Source organism: Chanodichthys erythropterus, chromosome 14 (genome assembly GCF_024489055.1).
Source record: "Chanodichthys erythropterus isolate Z2021 chromosome 14, ASM2448905v1, whole genome shotgun sequence".
In the NCBI taxonomy this organism is placed as follows: Eukaryota; Metazoa; Chordata; class Actinopteri; order Cypriniformes; family Xenocyprididae; genus Chanodichthys; species Chanodichthys erythropterus.
Window position 1 is genome coordinate 33,974,045 of NC_090234.1, and position 13,525 is coordinate 33,987,569.

Below are 13,525 nucleotides of genomic sequence, written 5' to 3' on the forward strand. Positions count from 1 at the left end.
GAAATAAAAAATTTTTTAACTAAATACAGATTTTCTTTTTTTTTTTTTTTTTTTTTTAGATCCCAGCCCTGTGGCATGCTTTAAATACTGAATTTCCCCTGTTTTAGATAAGCAGTAATGATACATTATTATATCAGTTGTTAAATGATTATTTAATACGCATTCCTGGATTTCTATTTGTTTTTTGTTTTGTTTTGTTTTTGTCTATCTATCTATCTGGTCAAATCTGTAGGAAAACTCGTGTGAATGTGAATTCAGTAGGATGACACTAGATGCCGCTCTGTGCTTGTACATACAGAAACAGACGAGTGAAGAAGTCTTGGGGGTCCTGTTTCATGCGTTTCTGGGATACTGGAGGACTGACGGTGCTGTGAATGTCATGGCGACCAACAGCGAGCAACTTTCTCGTGGTTTCGTAACTGAAACCAATCAAGAATTCAACATCACAGGTGAGTATTAGTGAGTGAAATATTTCTCAAAAATAATGTCTGCATACTTGAAGAATACGAGGGAAATTACTGAGCTGAAGACTGTTATAACAGACGTTCGTGGCTTGTTTGTTGTAAGCCTGTTGCGAGTGGGATGCTAAGCTAATACAAGCTAACGAGTCTTTGTCCGCGTGTTCCGAGAAACGCTCAAACAACGGTATTTTTCGACGGGTTACTGCTTTCTACGCACACATAATGTAATAGTATCCAACCAAACAGATTAATTATACAGTACCTGTAAACGAGCAGCCAACGCAGTTTGCAGAACACGCTTGAGTTAGCCATTGTAGGATGCGCGTGCGGAGTTTAGCCGCGCGGGAGGCGAGTATCCATTCTGTCTTCTGAATGAAACGCCGCGAAAAAAATAACGTAAGTATTATATCCGTGTACATTAACAGTAAGCATGTTTATGTTATATCGATATTAAAGCTTACATAAAACTGTGTCGTTTATTCGTGAGGTGAATAATATCAAAACAATCAAGCGACATGTCTCGTGCACCATGCTAGTCGGCTTGCTCAACTGCGTCTAGCACTCATTTAATGTAGTAAAATGAACTATTTGTATAATTACGAATCTGAGTAGCTGTTTGTAAAAACAGCACTGACAAGGTAACTATATTCTGGGTATACCAAAATATATTAATCTGGGAATTGTATATTCTAAAGTCCTGCTGGTTGCTACTGTCGGTTGTATGTTTACAACCCGTTAACGACGCACTTTAAAAAAAATAATTTTTAATTTTTCGTTGTATCCAAGATTGTCTTAATTGGAATATTTCGCTATTCCACTGTTATAAAACCCAGCTATATAGTTTTGATTTATGAACCGCTAACGTATTTTTGTCTTTACTGTCGCTATTCCTGAATATTAAGAATATTGTATGTCTTGCATCGTTTCAGTCTTCCAAGTATTACAGCCTATTTATATATCTATGTCTAAGATATTTAAGCGTTCATTAAAATGTCTATTCATGAGGTGAATAATATCAACACAATCAAGCGAGGTGTCTCGCGCACCCTCTTCACTAAGATAGGCGGCATGTTGCGTCTAGCACTCATTTAATGTGGCAAATTGCAATATTTGTATATTTGCGAATCTAAAATGAAGGATATGGCATTTGACATTCACAGGAAATGCATTTAATTTATTGTGAATTTTTTTTTTTTTTTTTTATACAGTATATTGGGCTCAAACTATGGTTAAAATGTTGTTAGTGTTAGTAATTGGAGAGAATGAGGTCTTGTGATTTTATAGAAACATAATTATAATATTTATGTTAGTTTGGGTTTGAAAGACACCGAGTGATAAGTTAACCTTCAGTAGAGGGATGAATTTATTTTTGCTCTTTCATCTTAGTTACTGTTGTCGTAGTTATTATTCTAGTCACATTCAGCATGCTGTTTTAGTACCCTCCTGCAACATAAATTATATAAAAAATCTGTCCTGATTCACTGGTTGAAAAGTCATCTTTTTGTTTGTTTGTTTTAATTGTGTGAGATTCAAAAGTGATTTGCCAGGCTGATGTTATTATGCAACAGCCCTGCTTATTGAGTGCAAAGAAGCTCTATGTGTTCAGCCAAGTAGGTCAGATATTATGTAAGAAGCCCATGAAACATACTTTCAGTCTTTATATAAATCTAATATGTTTTTGTTTTTATTTATTTAATTTATTTATTTTTAGGTTTTTGGCCCAGCCATTCAAATTTGTATTTGTACTTACAATATTTTCTCTGGGTGCATTACCAAAAAAAAAAAAAAAAAAAAAATCTGTATATTTATGAAGCTATAACTTAAACACTTGCTGGTAAAACAATTGTATGTGGTGATTTGAGCCCATTTAAATTGATGCCTCCCAGGACTATCACAAATTATTATTGCAGTGGTGACTGACAATTAGGGTTGCAAAAAAAAAAAGCTGGAAACTTTCCATGAGAATTAACGGGAATTAATGGGAATAAACAGGGAATTTGCAAAATATAAGCCTATAACAGGGTACTTAAATGTAGTTGAAAAGAACATCTTGCAGCATAATTTTGGTTAAAACAACCAGATTTAATGCAATTTTAGTTGAATTTTTACCCTGACATTCACACAGCACACTACTTACTGCAGGGCTATTGAGGACACACCCCCTGCATGTACTGTGCATTCCCCCAGACCATAACATGCACATTTGATTAAAAAAAACAGTAATATTGTGAAACATAACTACAATTTAAAATAATGTTTTTTTTTTTGTTTTGTTTTTTGATATACATAAAAATCTAATTCTGTGATGCAAAGCTGAATCACATGATCCTTCAGAAATCATTCAAACATGCTAATTTGATACTCTGTTATCAATGTTGGAAACAGTTGTGCTGCTTAATATTTTTTATAACCTGTGATACTTTTTAGGATTCTTTGATGAATAAAAATGTAAAGAACAACATTTATTTAAAATAGAAATCTTTTGTAACAATATACACTACCGTTCAAAATTTGGGGGTCAGTAATTTTTTTTCTTTTTTTTTTGAAAGAAATTAATACTTTTATTCAGCAAAGATGTGTGAAATTGTAAAAAAAAAAAAAAAGTGATATTAAAGTGATATTTTTAGAAAAGATTTTTATTTTGAATAAATTCTATTCTTTTTAACTTTTTATTAATCAGTGAATCCTGAAAATAGTATTACAGGTTGCAAAAAATATTCAGCAGCACAACTGTTTCCAACAATGATAAATAACTGAGTATCAAATCAGCATATTAGAATGATTTCTGAAGGATCATGTGACACTGAAATAAATAACACACAACAATTGCTGCAATAAAAATATATTTATTTTACATATTTACTAAATTAGAATTAATTGAATGCAAAAAGTAAATAACGTATTTCATATTATGACAAAACAAAATGTTTATTTGTTTTTATATGATACTTTTTATGTAAATATTATACATTTATATAAATTTCCCAAAATGTCCAATTGATTCCCATAAATTTCTGTTAAGTTTCCAAATTGGAATATTTCCAAAATTCCCCAGGTTAAGTTCCCGTGGAAAGTTTCTGGAAATTTACCGGAAACTTTCCGCCCCTTTGCAACCCTAATGGCAATCCCATCACACTGCTTTGGTGATATAAGCAAAATTTACAACAATGCATCACAGAAAACAAATAGTTTGCATAAAACATTTTTATGACCACAGCCATCCTATTTCTTGAGCCATGAGTTTGTTTGTGTTTAATGACAGTGCATGTGTATAGCTTAAATGTAGACTGAACAGTAAGCTATGAGTAAGGGTAAAGAGATAGTTTATCCAAAAATGAATATTCTTCTTCTTCAAAAAAAAAAAAAAAAACATTTACCCACTCAAGTTTTTCCAAACCTGTATGAATTTTTAACCAAACCATTTGATGGTTGATGGACCCCATTGACTATGGAAGACATTGGAAGTTAACAGGGACCATCAACTGTTTGGCTACTGACATTATTCATAATATCTTAATTTTTGGGTGAACTATCCCTTTAAGTTAGTTATATATTTGTTTTTCCTTTCAGAGTGAAAACTGAGGGTCAACGCATTTTGTCCTGATTTACAGAGCAAATTCATCAGAAATTGTCACCAAAACTAAGATTGGGAATCAGTTAAACCACTTTTTGAAATGGAGTGTGCAGTGAACACCGGTCCTGGTAAGTTGGTTTTTAGCCCTTTATACAGTCACAGTGTTAGCAGTTTGCTTTAAAGGGGTGGTTATGTGGTTTTTTTCTAGGCTTGATTGTGTTTTTGGGGCACAGTATAACATGTCTTAATGCTTCGTTTTTTTGAAAACGCTGTATTTTTCATATATTTTATCTTTATTCTACACCTCTGTTTCCACTGTCATATGAACGGCTCGTTTGACTTCCTGCTTCTATGAAGCCACTCCCTCCGACATACGCAATGTGCTCAGATTGGTTAGCAGGTTGGTAGCTGGCCCAGTCTATCGTGATTCGCTGAAGCGTCTGGAAACGCCACGCCCCTTACCATCCGTTATTACGCGCTTAGGTGGAAAGTAAATAAAAGCGCCTATATTGCTGTATCAAATTGAGCCGAATCAGACCCAGATGAAGAGGATAAAGCAGAACCTCTCCAATCGCGGCTTTTAAATGACATTTATGAATGGTATTTCATTTAGTATTTGTGTCAAAGTGTTTAGATAAGCTGTCACTGCTGTTTGTTAGCTTTCAATATACAGTTTTATCCTGATTAAAGCTTTACTGTAGTAAATACATGCCTGAGTAGTCGCATTTTTGTAAAGGTATCTTTTAATTTATAGCATGAACAACTGTTTGTCTATGAACATAGAAGTTTGTTAGTGTTTGTTGTACTAGAATTTAGCTAACTGACTAGCAAAAACGAGTTGCTCTTTGTATATGTACTAGATGCATTAAAAACAGCAACAGAACTATAACATTACGTTTAAAAGACATGTAAGTTATAAACAAAATGTACTTACACTTTGAAGACAATAAACAGCAGCTTCTGCTTTTAAAGTAGGAACTGCTTCATCTTTCAGTAAAAGTCTTTGTGTAAATCCAGCATTGAACTCGTGTAGATTCTGGAATCTGTCTTCAGCACCGCATCCAGTGTAGAAAATATCACAGATTATAATGGGTTCTATATCTTTTGATGCGTCGCGTCGCGCAGCTCGCGTTCGGTGTAAACAACTCTTCCGCTTCCAGTATGCTGTGCCACATGGCCTCGCCCACTTTGTTGCGTGTTCCCGGGGGCAGTGTTTATGTTAATAGCAAGGGTTTATGATGTCACCAACCCGGGAAGAAGCTCGTTGTAGTCCAAACCGCCCGTTTTTGTAGGCAATAAAATGCCATAACTTTAAAAGACAATATCTCTGTTTGCATTGAACTTTCAGCGCTGTAACTTTGCAGATACTGTTTATGCTCAAGCAGCAACATTACACACTAACTAAAGTTAAAAAAGTGAAATCGCATGTAACCACCCCTTTAAACATGTGGAAAGTTGATAATGGCAAAGTGATTGCTAGTATAAGATTGTGAGCTTTCCTTGTCTTCATATATTCAAACATTTTCAGAAATACCATTTGTTATTTATCTCATAAAGAGAGATGGTAAGAGATGGTAAAGTCTGGATTGTCTTATAACTTCTGAATGTAACTTTCTTAAAACTGTTAGAAAACTGTTATGTTCAAATAAATATGTTTGTAAACACTGTGTCTTGGCTCCGCAGATGATGAGCCCTCTGAGACTGCTGTTCCCTATGAAGTCATTAATGTTAAGGACGGGAGTGAGACCCCCAAAAAGAAAAACAAGAAACATAAGAAACACAAAAGTAAGAAGAAACGTAAGAAGCGTAAGGGTGAAAAAGACAGTAGCTCTGAATCTGGAGTTGAGTCAGATGGCGATTCCCGAACAAGAACAAGGTTAGATTTTGTTTGTTTGCTTGGCAATGTTGTGCGTGGGTTTTTTTTTTTGTTTTTTTTTTCTTCCCTCTTTTATGCTTTGTTTCTTTTATATTAAATGTCATTTTCTTTTTTTTACAGTGTTAAAAAAGATGGATCATCTAATCCTGAGACTGATGCCACAAAAAACTGTACAGAAGGTATATGCATATTTTCTCGTCATGCAAATTATTACATATGTATGCACAATTTTGAACCAATTTATTGTGAATTCAATGAGAGTTTTAATCTGAAAAGTAGACATACAATTATATGTGTCCTTTCAGACCTCAGTGACGTGGAAGCTGATTCCAAGGTTAAAAAGCAAAAACATCGTGTTGGGAAAAAGAAGAAAAAAAGAAGGCGGAAAGAGGAGGAAAAGCAAGAGAAAAAGTCCTCCTCACGCTCGAGATCGGGGAGTAGCTCAGCGTCAGGGTCAGAATCGGAATTGGACTCCAAACAATCACAAAAATTGCTGGTGGAGTCTTTAAAGTTGGACAGGAAGTCACCGATCACTGCAGCTAAAGTTCCAAAAGACAAATTTAAAGATGGCACACCCCAACTGGAAGATAAAAAGAGAGATATGACTTCTGATCACAGTGAAGAAGAAAGTTTCAAACTAGGAGGGAGAAGAAAAATGTCTCCTGAGCCTGCACATGCACTAATTGCAGAGAGGGACATAAAAGTGGAAGCTGTTGGCGAACATGAAAGTTTTGTTAAAGCTCAAGAACTTCCTGATATTATCCCTAAGCTGGAGAATGTGCACAAAGAGCAAGTTGTGCAGAAGGACATCTTAAATGAAGCAAATGGGAATCAGAAAGAAAAGAAAAAAACGTCCCTCTCAAGGTCAAGGTCACGATCACTTTCAGACACTAAAGGGAAAAAATCCAAACATAGTCGCTCCAGAACCCCAAAGCAGTCAACGGGTAAATCAGGACGTCATAATGACAGATCATCTTCAAGGGACAGGTCTGTGTCTGCCTCTGGTGGGAAGGATCGAACAAAACGAAGAAGCTCAAGGTCTCCATCAGGACGGTCACCATCAAAAGTAACAAAGAAAGCTGGACGCAGGTCAAGGTCGCTCTCTGGAAGAAGAGGGTATCGCTCTGACTCAAGGTCTCGCACAAAGACCAGAAGATCCAGGACCAGGTCCCCACGGCGTGGTCATCGCTCAAGATCTAGGTCAACTGGAAGACGAATACGTTCACGTTCAAGATCAAAACAATCTGTTTCTCGGCGGAAGAATCGGCGCTCGAGATCACGGTCCAGATCTGTACGGCGAGGAAGACACTCAAGGTCTCGCTCTCGAAAGAGGACACCTGTTTCTCGGACGAAGCGGTCCAGGTCTAGATCTGTCAGAAAAACAAGGCGAGCACGCTCAAGATCCGTTGTGGTCCTTAGACGGTCTAGATCACGCTTGAGGAGAAACAGAAGATCCAGATCAAGATCTGGTCGTAGAAGATCAGGTTCAAGAAGCCCAAGGCGTAGAACTAAGTCTCGGTCCCCTCAACGCTCCAGGCCCTCTGAGTCACGTTCTCCTGCAGTCCGTCAAAGGAGGTCAAAATCTAGGAGCCCTCGTAGCACAAAGTCAGAATCAGTATCTCCTCAGCGACGTAAAAGATCAAAGTCACGGTCATCCTCAAATAATTCAAAGTCTGAATACCCAAAATTGAGAATGAATAAAAAGCAAAAAGGTAAACGGTCAAGGTCAAGGTCAGTTTCTCAGAGAAAGACATCAAGATCTAGATCCATTTCCAGGGAGCGACAATCATCAGATAGAAGTATGTCCCCTACTAAGAGAGCACACTCGAAATCTCCCACTAAAGAAGATGAGTCCTTAAAGGATGAGAGTTTAAAAGAAACCTCAGAGACTAGACTGCAGGTTTTGGATGCTGTGGAGGAAAATTTGGAAGTAAAAGGGACAGCGGGGTCAAGTGGATGGATACCAGTGACTACTGAATGTACATCTGTGCAAAAGCCATCAAATGAAGTAACATCATCAGAATGTGACACACAATGTAAAAAAATCGAGGAGCCCGAAAATCCCTCTGAATGTGAAGGAAGACCAAACCGATCCAGATCATTGTCCTCAGAGCCAGTTCCTCAACACGGTACTGCAGGGTCAGATGAAGATGATCGATCAGGGAGCTCACGATCACCTTCACCAAACACAGTAAAAGAATCAAAGTTCTCCAACAGAACGTCTCCTGTTCGAAGAAAGCGCTCCAGATCAGCTTCTTCCACCAAGAAGAGGCGGTCCAAGTCAAAGTCTGTCAGCAGCAAGAGGAGGTCAAGGTCTCCTGCCAGAAAACGCAAGTCCAGGTCTCCCTCACATAGTCATAAAAAAAGGACAAAGTCTCGGTCCCCTGTTCGGAAAAGGAGATCACGATCGAGATCAGCCAATCGAAGGGCAAAATCCAGGTCTAAATCTCACACAAGGACAAAGCGCTCGAAGTCAAAATCCCCCAAGCGGAAACGGTCAAAGTCTAGATCACCAGCTCGAAAAAGGAGATCCAAGTCGCGTTCACCTGCTAGAAAGAGAAGATCTCGTTCACGGTCAAGGGCCCGTCAGTCACGATCCAGAAGGTCACGATCTGTCTCACGCCGGAGGAGACCAGCATTTCGAGGGCGATCTTTTGATAGACGAGATCGATGGAAACGTGAACCAAGCCATTCCCCAATTTTGATTCTCCGTAAGAGGAGGTCCACCTCAAGATCTCGACGCAGTTCTAGCAAGACGCCACCGCGTCTCACTGACCTTGGTAAATATGCTTTTTGCTTGGCTCCCCCTTCTTGTTAGCATGAATAAAATAAATTAACTTTAATAATAGCAAGAAATGTCTGTCTACATCACAACAATTTTAATTACCTCTCCCTTCAGATAAAGATCAACTGTTGGAGATTGCGAAGGCAAATGCTGCTGCAATGTGTGCTAAAGCTGGAATGCCCATACCTGAAAGTCTCAAGCCGAAGGCAATTCTGCAACTACCCCTGCCAACCCCAGCTCCAGCACCCTTGTCTTTGCCTCTGCCACTGCCCGTGCCCAATTTACCTATGAATCTGCCAATGGGTATACCAGGTATGCCTGCAATGCCAAACATGACGATGAACGCTGCCGTGGCAAGTATGACTGCGGCAACCATGACCGCTGCTCTCTCAAACATGGGTGCCCTGGCCGCTATGCCCCCAATGCCTCCCCTTCCTACAATTACAAACAAGCCCCCTCCAGCACCCACACCTAATCTTGCAAGTATTGAGGAGGTGAAGAGAAAGGTTGCTCAACAAGCTAACAGCATTAGCATCAAGGAGTTCACAGAGGTGAGATTTTGTTTTTGTTGCCAAGTAAATCATAGATTATGTATAGATGTATATTGGGGTCAGTAAGATATAAAATATATATCTCCTACATACCAGTCAATGGATTTAAAAGATTTTGGGATGAGAAGAATATATATATATATATATTATTTAAATATTCTTTCAACATATAGTCTTTTAATAATAACAAATTATTAGAACTTTATTCCAATGCTGTCACGGGCATGAGGTAGCCTATCTATACATTTGTAAATGAAAACATCACATTTACAAATATGAAATAAAAGAGAAACGATCATTGAATGGATTTAAAAGACAGGGATGGAATAGATGAAAATGTTTTCTTGTAGGTCTGTATTACTTTTTTATGTTCTTGTATATTCTTTTAACATTTATTGATGATAAACTTCATTCAGATGCTGTATATAAGCAACATTGCACTCAATTTAATATAGGCTAATAGTATAATTTCTTAATTTTGCATTTTTTTTTGACAATTCAAAATAAAATCTTAATCCCAGGTTGCTATGGTCATGCTGGTTTGTTTACTAAATAAACTCATGATCACAAGAAATGGATGTCGTTCCCTCAACAAAGGATCTCGAGGCCATGACTTCACATTGTGTGGCTACGACATAAGGATGGTGTTACCTCGACAAAATTATCTCGTGGCCACAACATATCACGTTCCCCGGAATTAATCTCTTGTTGGCACAACAAATCTAATTGAAGCGAACATGTCCCCTATTGTTTGTTTAAAAATATTAATTGATGATAATAATTTATAGACTTTACATAGTTAGAAAACACTTCTATCTCACATAAATGCTGTTCTTTTTAACTTTCAATTCAGCAAAGAATGCTGAAACTTGATCACAAAAATATTAAGCAGTTTACTGTTTACAACAGGGGTGTCCAGAATTGATCCTGGGGGGCCACTGTCCTGCAGAGTTTAGCTCCAGCTTGCCTCGACACCCCTAACTGGAAGTTTCTAGTATGTAGACCTTGATTAGCTGGTTCAGGTGTCATGTGTTTAATTGGGGTTGGAGCTGAACTCTGCAGGACAGTGGCCCTCCAGGAGCAGGATTGGACACCTCTGGTTTACAACATAAGTAATAGAAAATGTTTCATGAGCATCAAATCAGCATAACTAGAATGATTTCTAAAGGATCACGAGACACTAAAGACTGGAGTAGTGGCTGCTGAAAATTCAGCTTTGCAATCACAGGAATAAATTACGTTGTAAAATATTAAAAAACAATTGTTTCAAATTATAATAATATTTCACAATATTACTGTTTTTACTATATTTTTTTTAATGCAGCCATGGTGAACATAAGTCTTCTTTTAAAAACATTAAAAAAAAAAAAAAATCATTCTGACTCCAAATTTTTGAATGTTATTATATATAACTCCTTTTATTATCAGTACTGATTTTTTTTTGTTGTTGTTGCAAATCACCTTTTTTCTTTTAGAAATGTAAACAGATTGCAGAGAGTAAGGAGGAGATGAGTATTGCACGACCACATGTTTCAGATGATGAAGATGATGAGACACGGGTGAATGTTCTGTCATTTTAATTGAATTGTCATTTTTGATTTAAACCTTTTCTTGGTCTCAGTTGCTTGTATTTACCTCTTGTTTATGTTTTATTTTAACTATTTTACAGTAACCCACTGTCCTTCTACTGCATCTCGTATACAATCCCGGTGACAGACGCTTGTGGCTCGCATCTGGGATAAAGGATGAACTCTGCCAGAGGCCTGTTTTTGTCATGTACATGAAGCTTTCGTTTACTCACAGGAGTTGGACGTTTGAGCATTTGGACACTTGAAGCTACATTGATTTCAGTGGTTTATTTCAACAGTTATCTTTAAATTGTCAGTTGTTGGAACAACTGCAAGCTACAGGAACCTTTTTTACCATAGACTACCAGATTAGGCCATTCAATATATCTACCTGCCCAGACTGACGGTGAAACATTTCACTTTCAGGCTTGTTTTTACCTTCACTACATATGGTGCCTCTTGATACCATTAAGAAGGACCTCTGGTAGATTTAACTCAGATTTATAGGTGTAAGGGGGGAAGGCGGGTGCCGATTTTGGGGTGCAGCTTAGATCACATGTCAGGTCTGTTGGTCCACACTTAACATAGAGACATGATTGTTTTAGGAGTATTTTGTTTTTCTTGTCTTTTAAAATTCATTAAGTGTTAATCACTTGTTTAAATACATAGATGAAGATAATTCTGTTTTTTGTTCCTTAACACTTTTGTGAACTTTTAAAGCAAATTAAATGTTAGGGTTCAGAGTTGTGGCTGTACTTGAGTGCTATATTAATGGACGATATTTGCATTGTAAGGGTTCTGACCACAAACTTTCTTTTAGTTACATCGGTTAAACCTTGCTGTGCTGCTTTCTATGGCCTGACGTTGTGGTCTGGCTTTATATAAAAGAATTTTCACAAAGAATGACACTCAATAATGAGACTGTTTTTGTTTGTTGTTTTTTTTCCCCTTCATTTTTAGTATATCATACAGTGCATCCTTGTAAACGACAGTTCATGATGCGGTTGTGTGGTAAACAATGCTGTTTTTATCTTTGTGAATGAAATATTTGATACAGCTGCAGGGTGGGATGCTGTATTTTCAGTAGTAAGAACGTCACCCATCACCATTCTAGATGGGGGTGATTAAAATGCGTATGATTTACATAAGATTATTGTTTAGATGTACTGTAAAATGTACTGTATACTGTGTAGGTGTTTTGTCAGGTTTTTTTTTTTTTTACCTCTCCCCTCCACTGTTTTTTTTACTATGGTGGAGATCACTTTCCCCATTTATCTAAGAAGAAATGTGATGATGACACAGATCCTACTAATACACTTAGAAAATGTTTAACTCTTAAGGTAGACACATAAAGGTTAACAGTATTTTCAACATGAAGGGATGATCCACACTATGTTAGCTTTAGATTTGGCACTGTATTGTTGTCCACAGATAAGAAGTGATACAAACTTTTGTCCAGAGCTTCTTTCACCTTGGATAGATGATATAGTGATTATGGATTAAGTTTAAAATGTATTAATATTAACAAAAGATTTCAAACTGGAAATATGAAGCGTCGTGAATGGTTTCATTTTGCCATTGTTCACTCAAAGGGATATTTCACTCAAAAGATAATAATAATAATAATAATAATTTTGTCATTTACTCACCTTCATTTATAAACCTCTGACTTTCTACTGCAAAACAAGATTTTGAATTACATGAGGGTGAGTAAATGAGGACAGAATTTTCATTTTTGAACTATCCCATTTTTTTTTTGAACTATTTAATTGGATAACTTATGAGATGAGTATGGCCATGTTGAGGTCTTCTTGAGGTTAGTCTGGAAAAGTCATGCATCTAAGGTACAAGCCCACATTCCTTGCAACATCCTCAGTTATGACAGCATTTTTTTTTTTTTATCACATTGTGAAACATAATGGCACACTTTGTATATAACGCAACATCAAATATTAAAGGAAACAATCTAATTGACTTTGAAAAGGTGTTTATTATTATTTTCTTATTTCATTTGTATTGATCAAAATAGGATTCTCCTTTCAGTAGCTGTGCAAGGAGACCGGCAATATGAATGTGACCTTTAATAACAAAGTAAGCCTTGTCTTTATGGCTGGCAGAAATGGTAAGAATACTCTTCAGTTTTTCTCTAGAATTTTTTTTTTTTTACAGTGAAAGTTAAAAAAAAAAATTACAGTACAATGTAAAAAATATTACTAAACTAATCAGTATTAAAGTGATAATTTAGATTAATGTTGAAGGCAAGTTAAGGCCTAATCCCTTATTTTAGGAAAATAGTCACTTAAATCTTTAGAAAAATAATTTACATGGATATATATCTTTTTTTGAAGTATTTGGTTTAATCTGGGTTTGTTTTAACATCCGCAGTTGCAAAAATGTTTCTTTACAAATAAAAACAGTACAATTTAAGAGGTGCAATTTAAATACACATGTGTAAAGTTTGTAAACTTAACATGGTTCAAACTTTTTGTCTCATTTTGTTGTGCCAAAAAGTATTTGGACACGTCGGCCTCACCTACAAAATGTGTGAATGAATTAGAAAATTTAAAACGTACATATAGCATAGGTTGCACCAATAGCACTATTTATATGGGACATTTCAGCAAGAATATATAAAATATAGAGGCACATTGCCTATGCTTTCATATATTTTGGCCAGAAAATGTCGTTTGAATTCATTATCAGAAAATGA

General features: G+C 36.5%; 1 protein-coding gene across 2 annotated transcripts; it reads left to right on the plus strand.

Annotated features, from left to right (window-relative positions):
- Positions 1-310: 310 nt before the first annotated feature.
- Positions 311-12,773, plus strand: sona (SON DNA and RNA binding protein a). Of its 2 annotated transcripts, none has more exons than XM_067409804.1 (8): positions 311-449; positions 4,032-4,163; positions 5,719-5,911; positions 6,032-6,090; positions 6,217-8,691; positions 8,811-9,247; positions 10,723-10,806; positions 10,917-12,773. In XM_067409804.1, exons 2-8 carry the CDS (start codon positions 4,136-4,138, stop codon positions 10,917-10,919), a joined length of 3,279 nt encoding a protein of 1,092 aa, XP_067265905.1. In that variant the 5' UTR covers positions 311-449; positions 4,032-4,135; the 3' UTR covers positions 10,920-12,773. The 2 variants fall into 2 exon arrangements, with proteins under 2 accessions (XP_067265905.1, XP_067265906.1); XM_067409805.1 differs by having other exon boundaries at positions 317-449; positions 4,073-4,163.
- Positions 12,774-13,525: the final 752 nt, after the last annotated feature.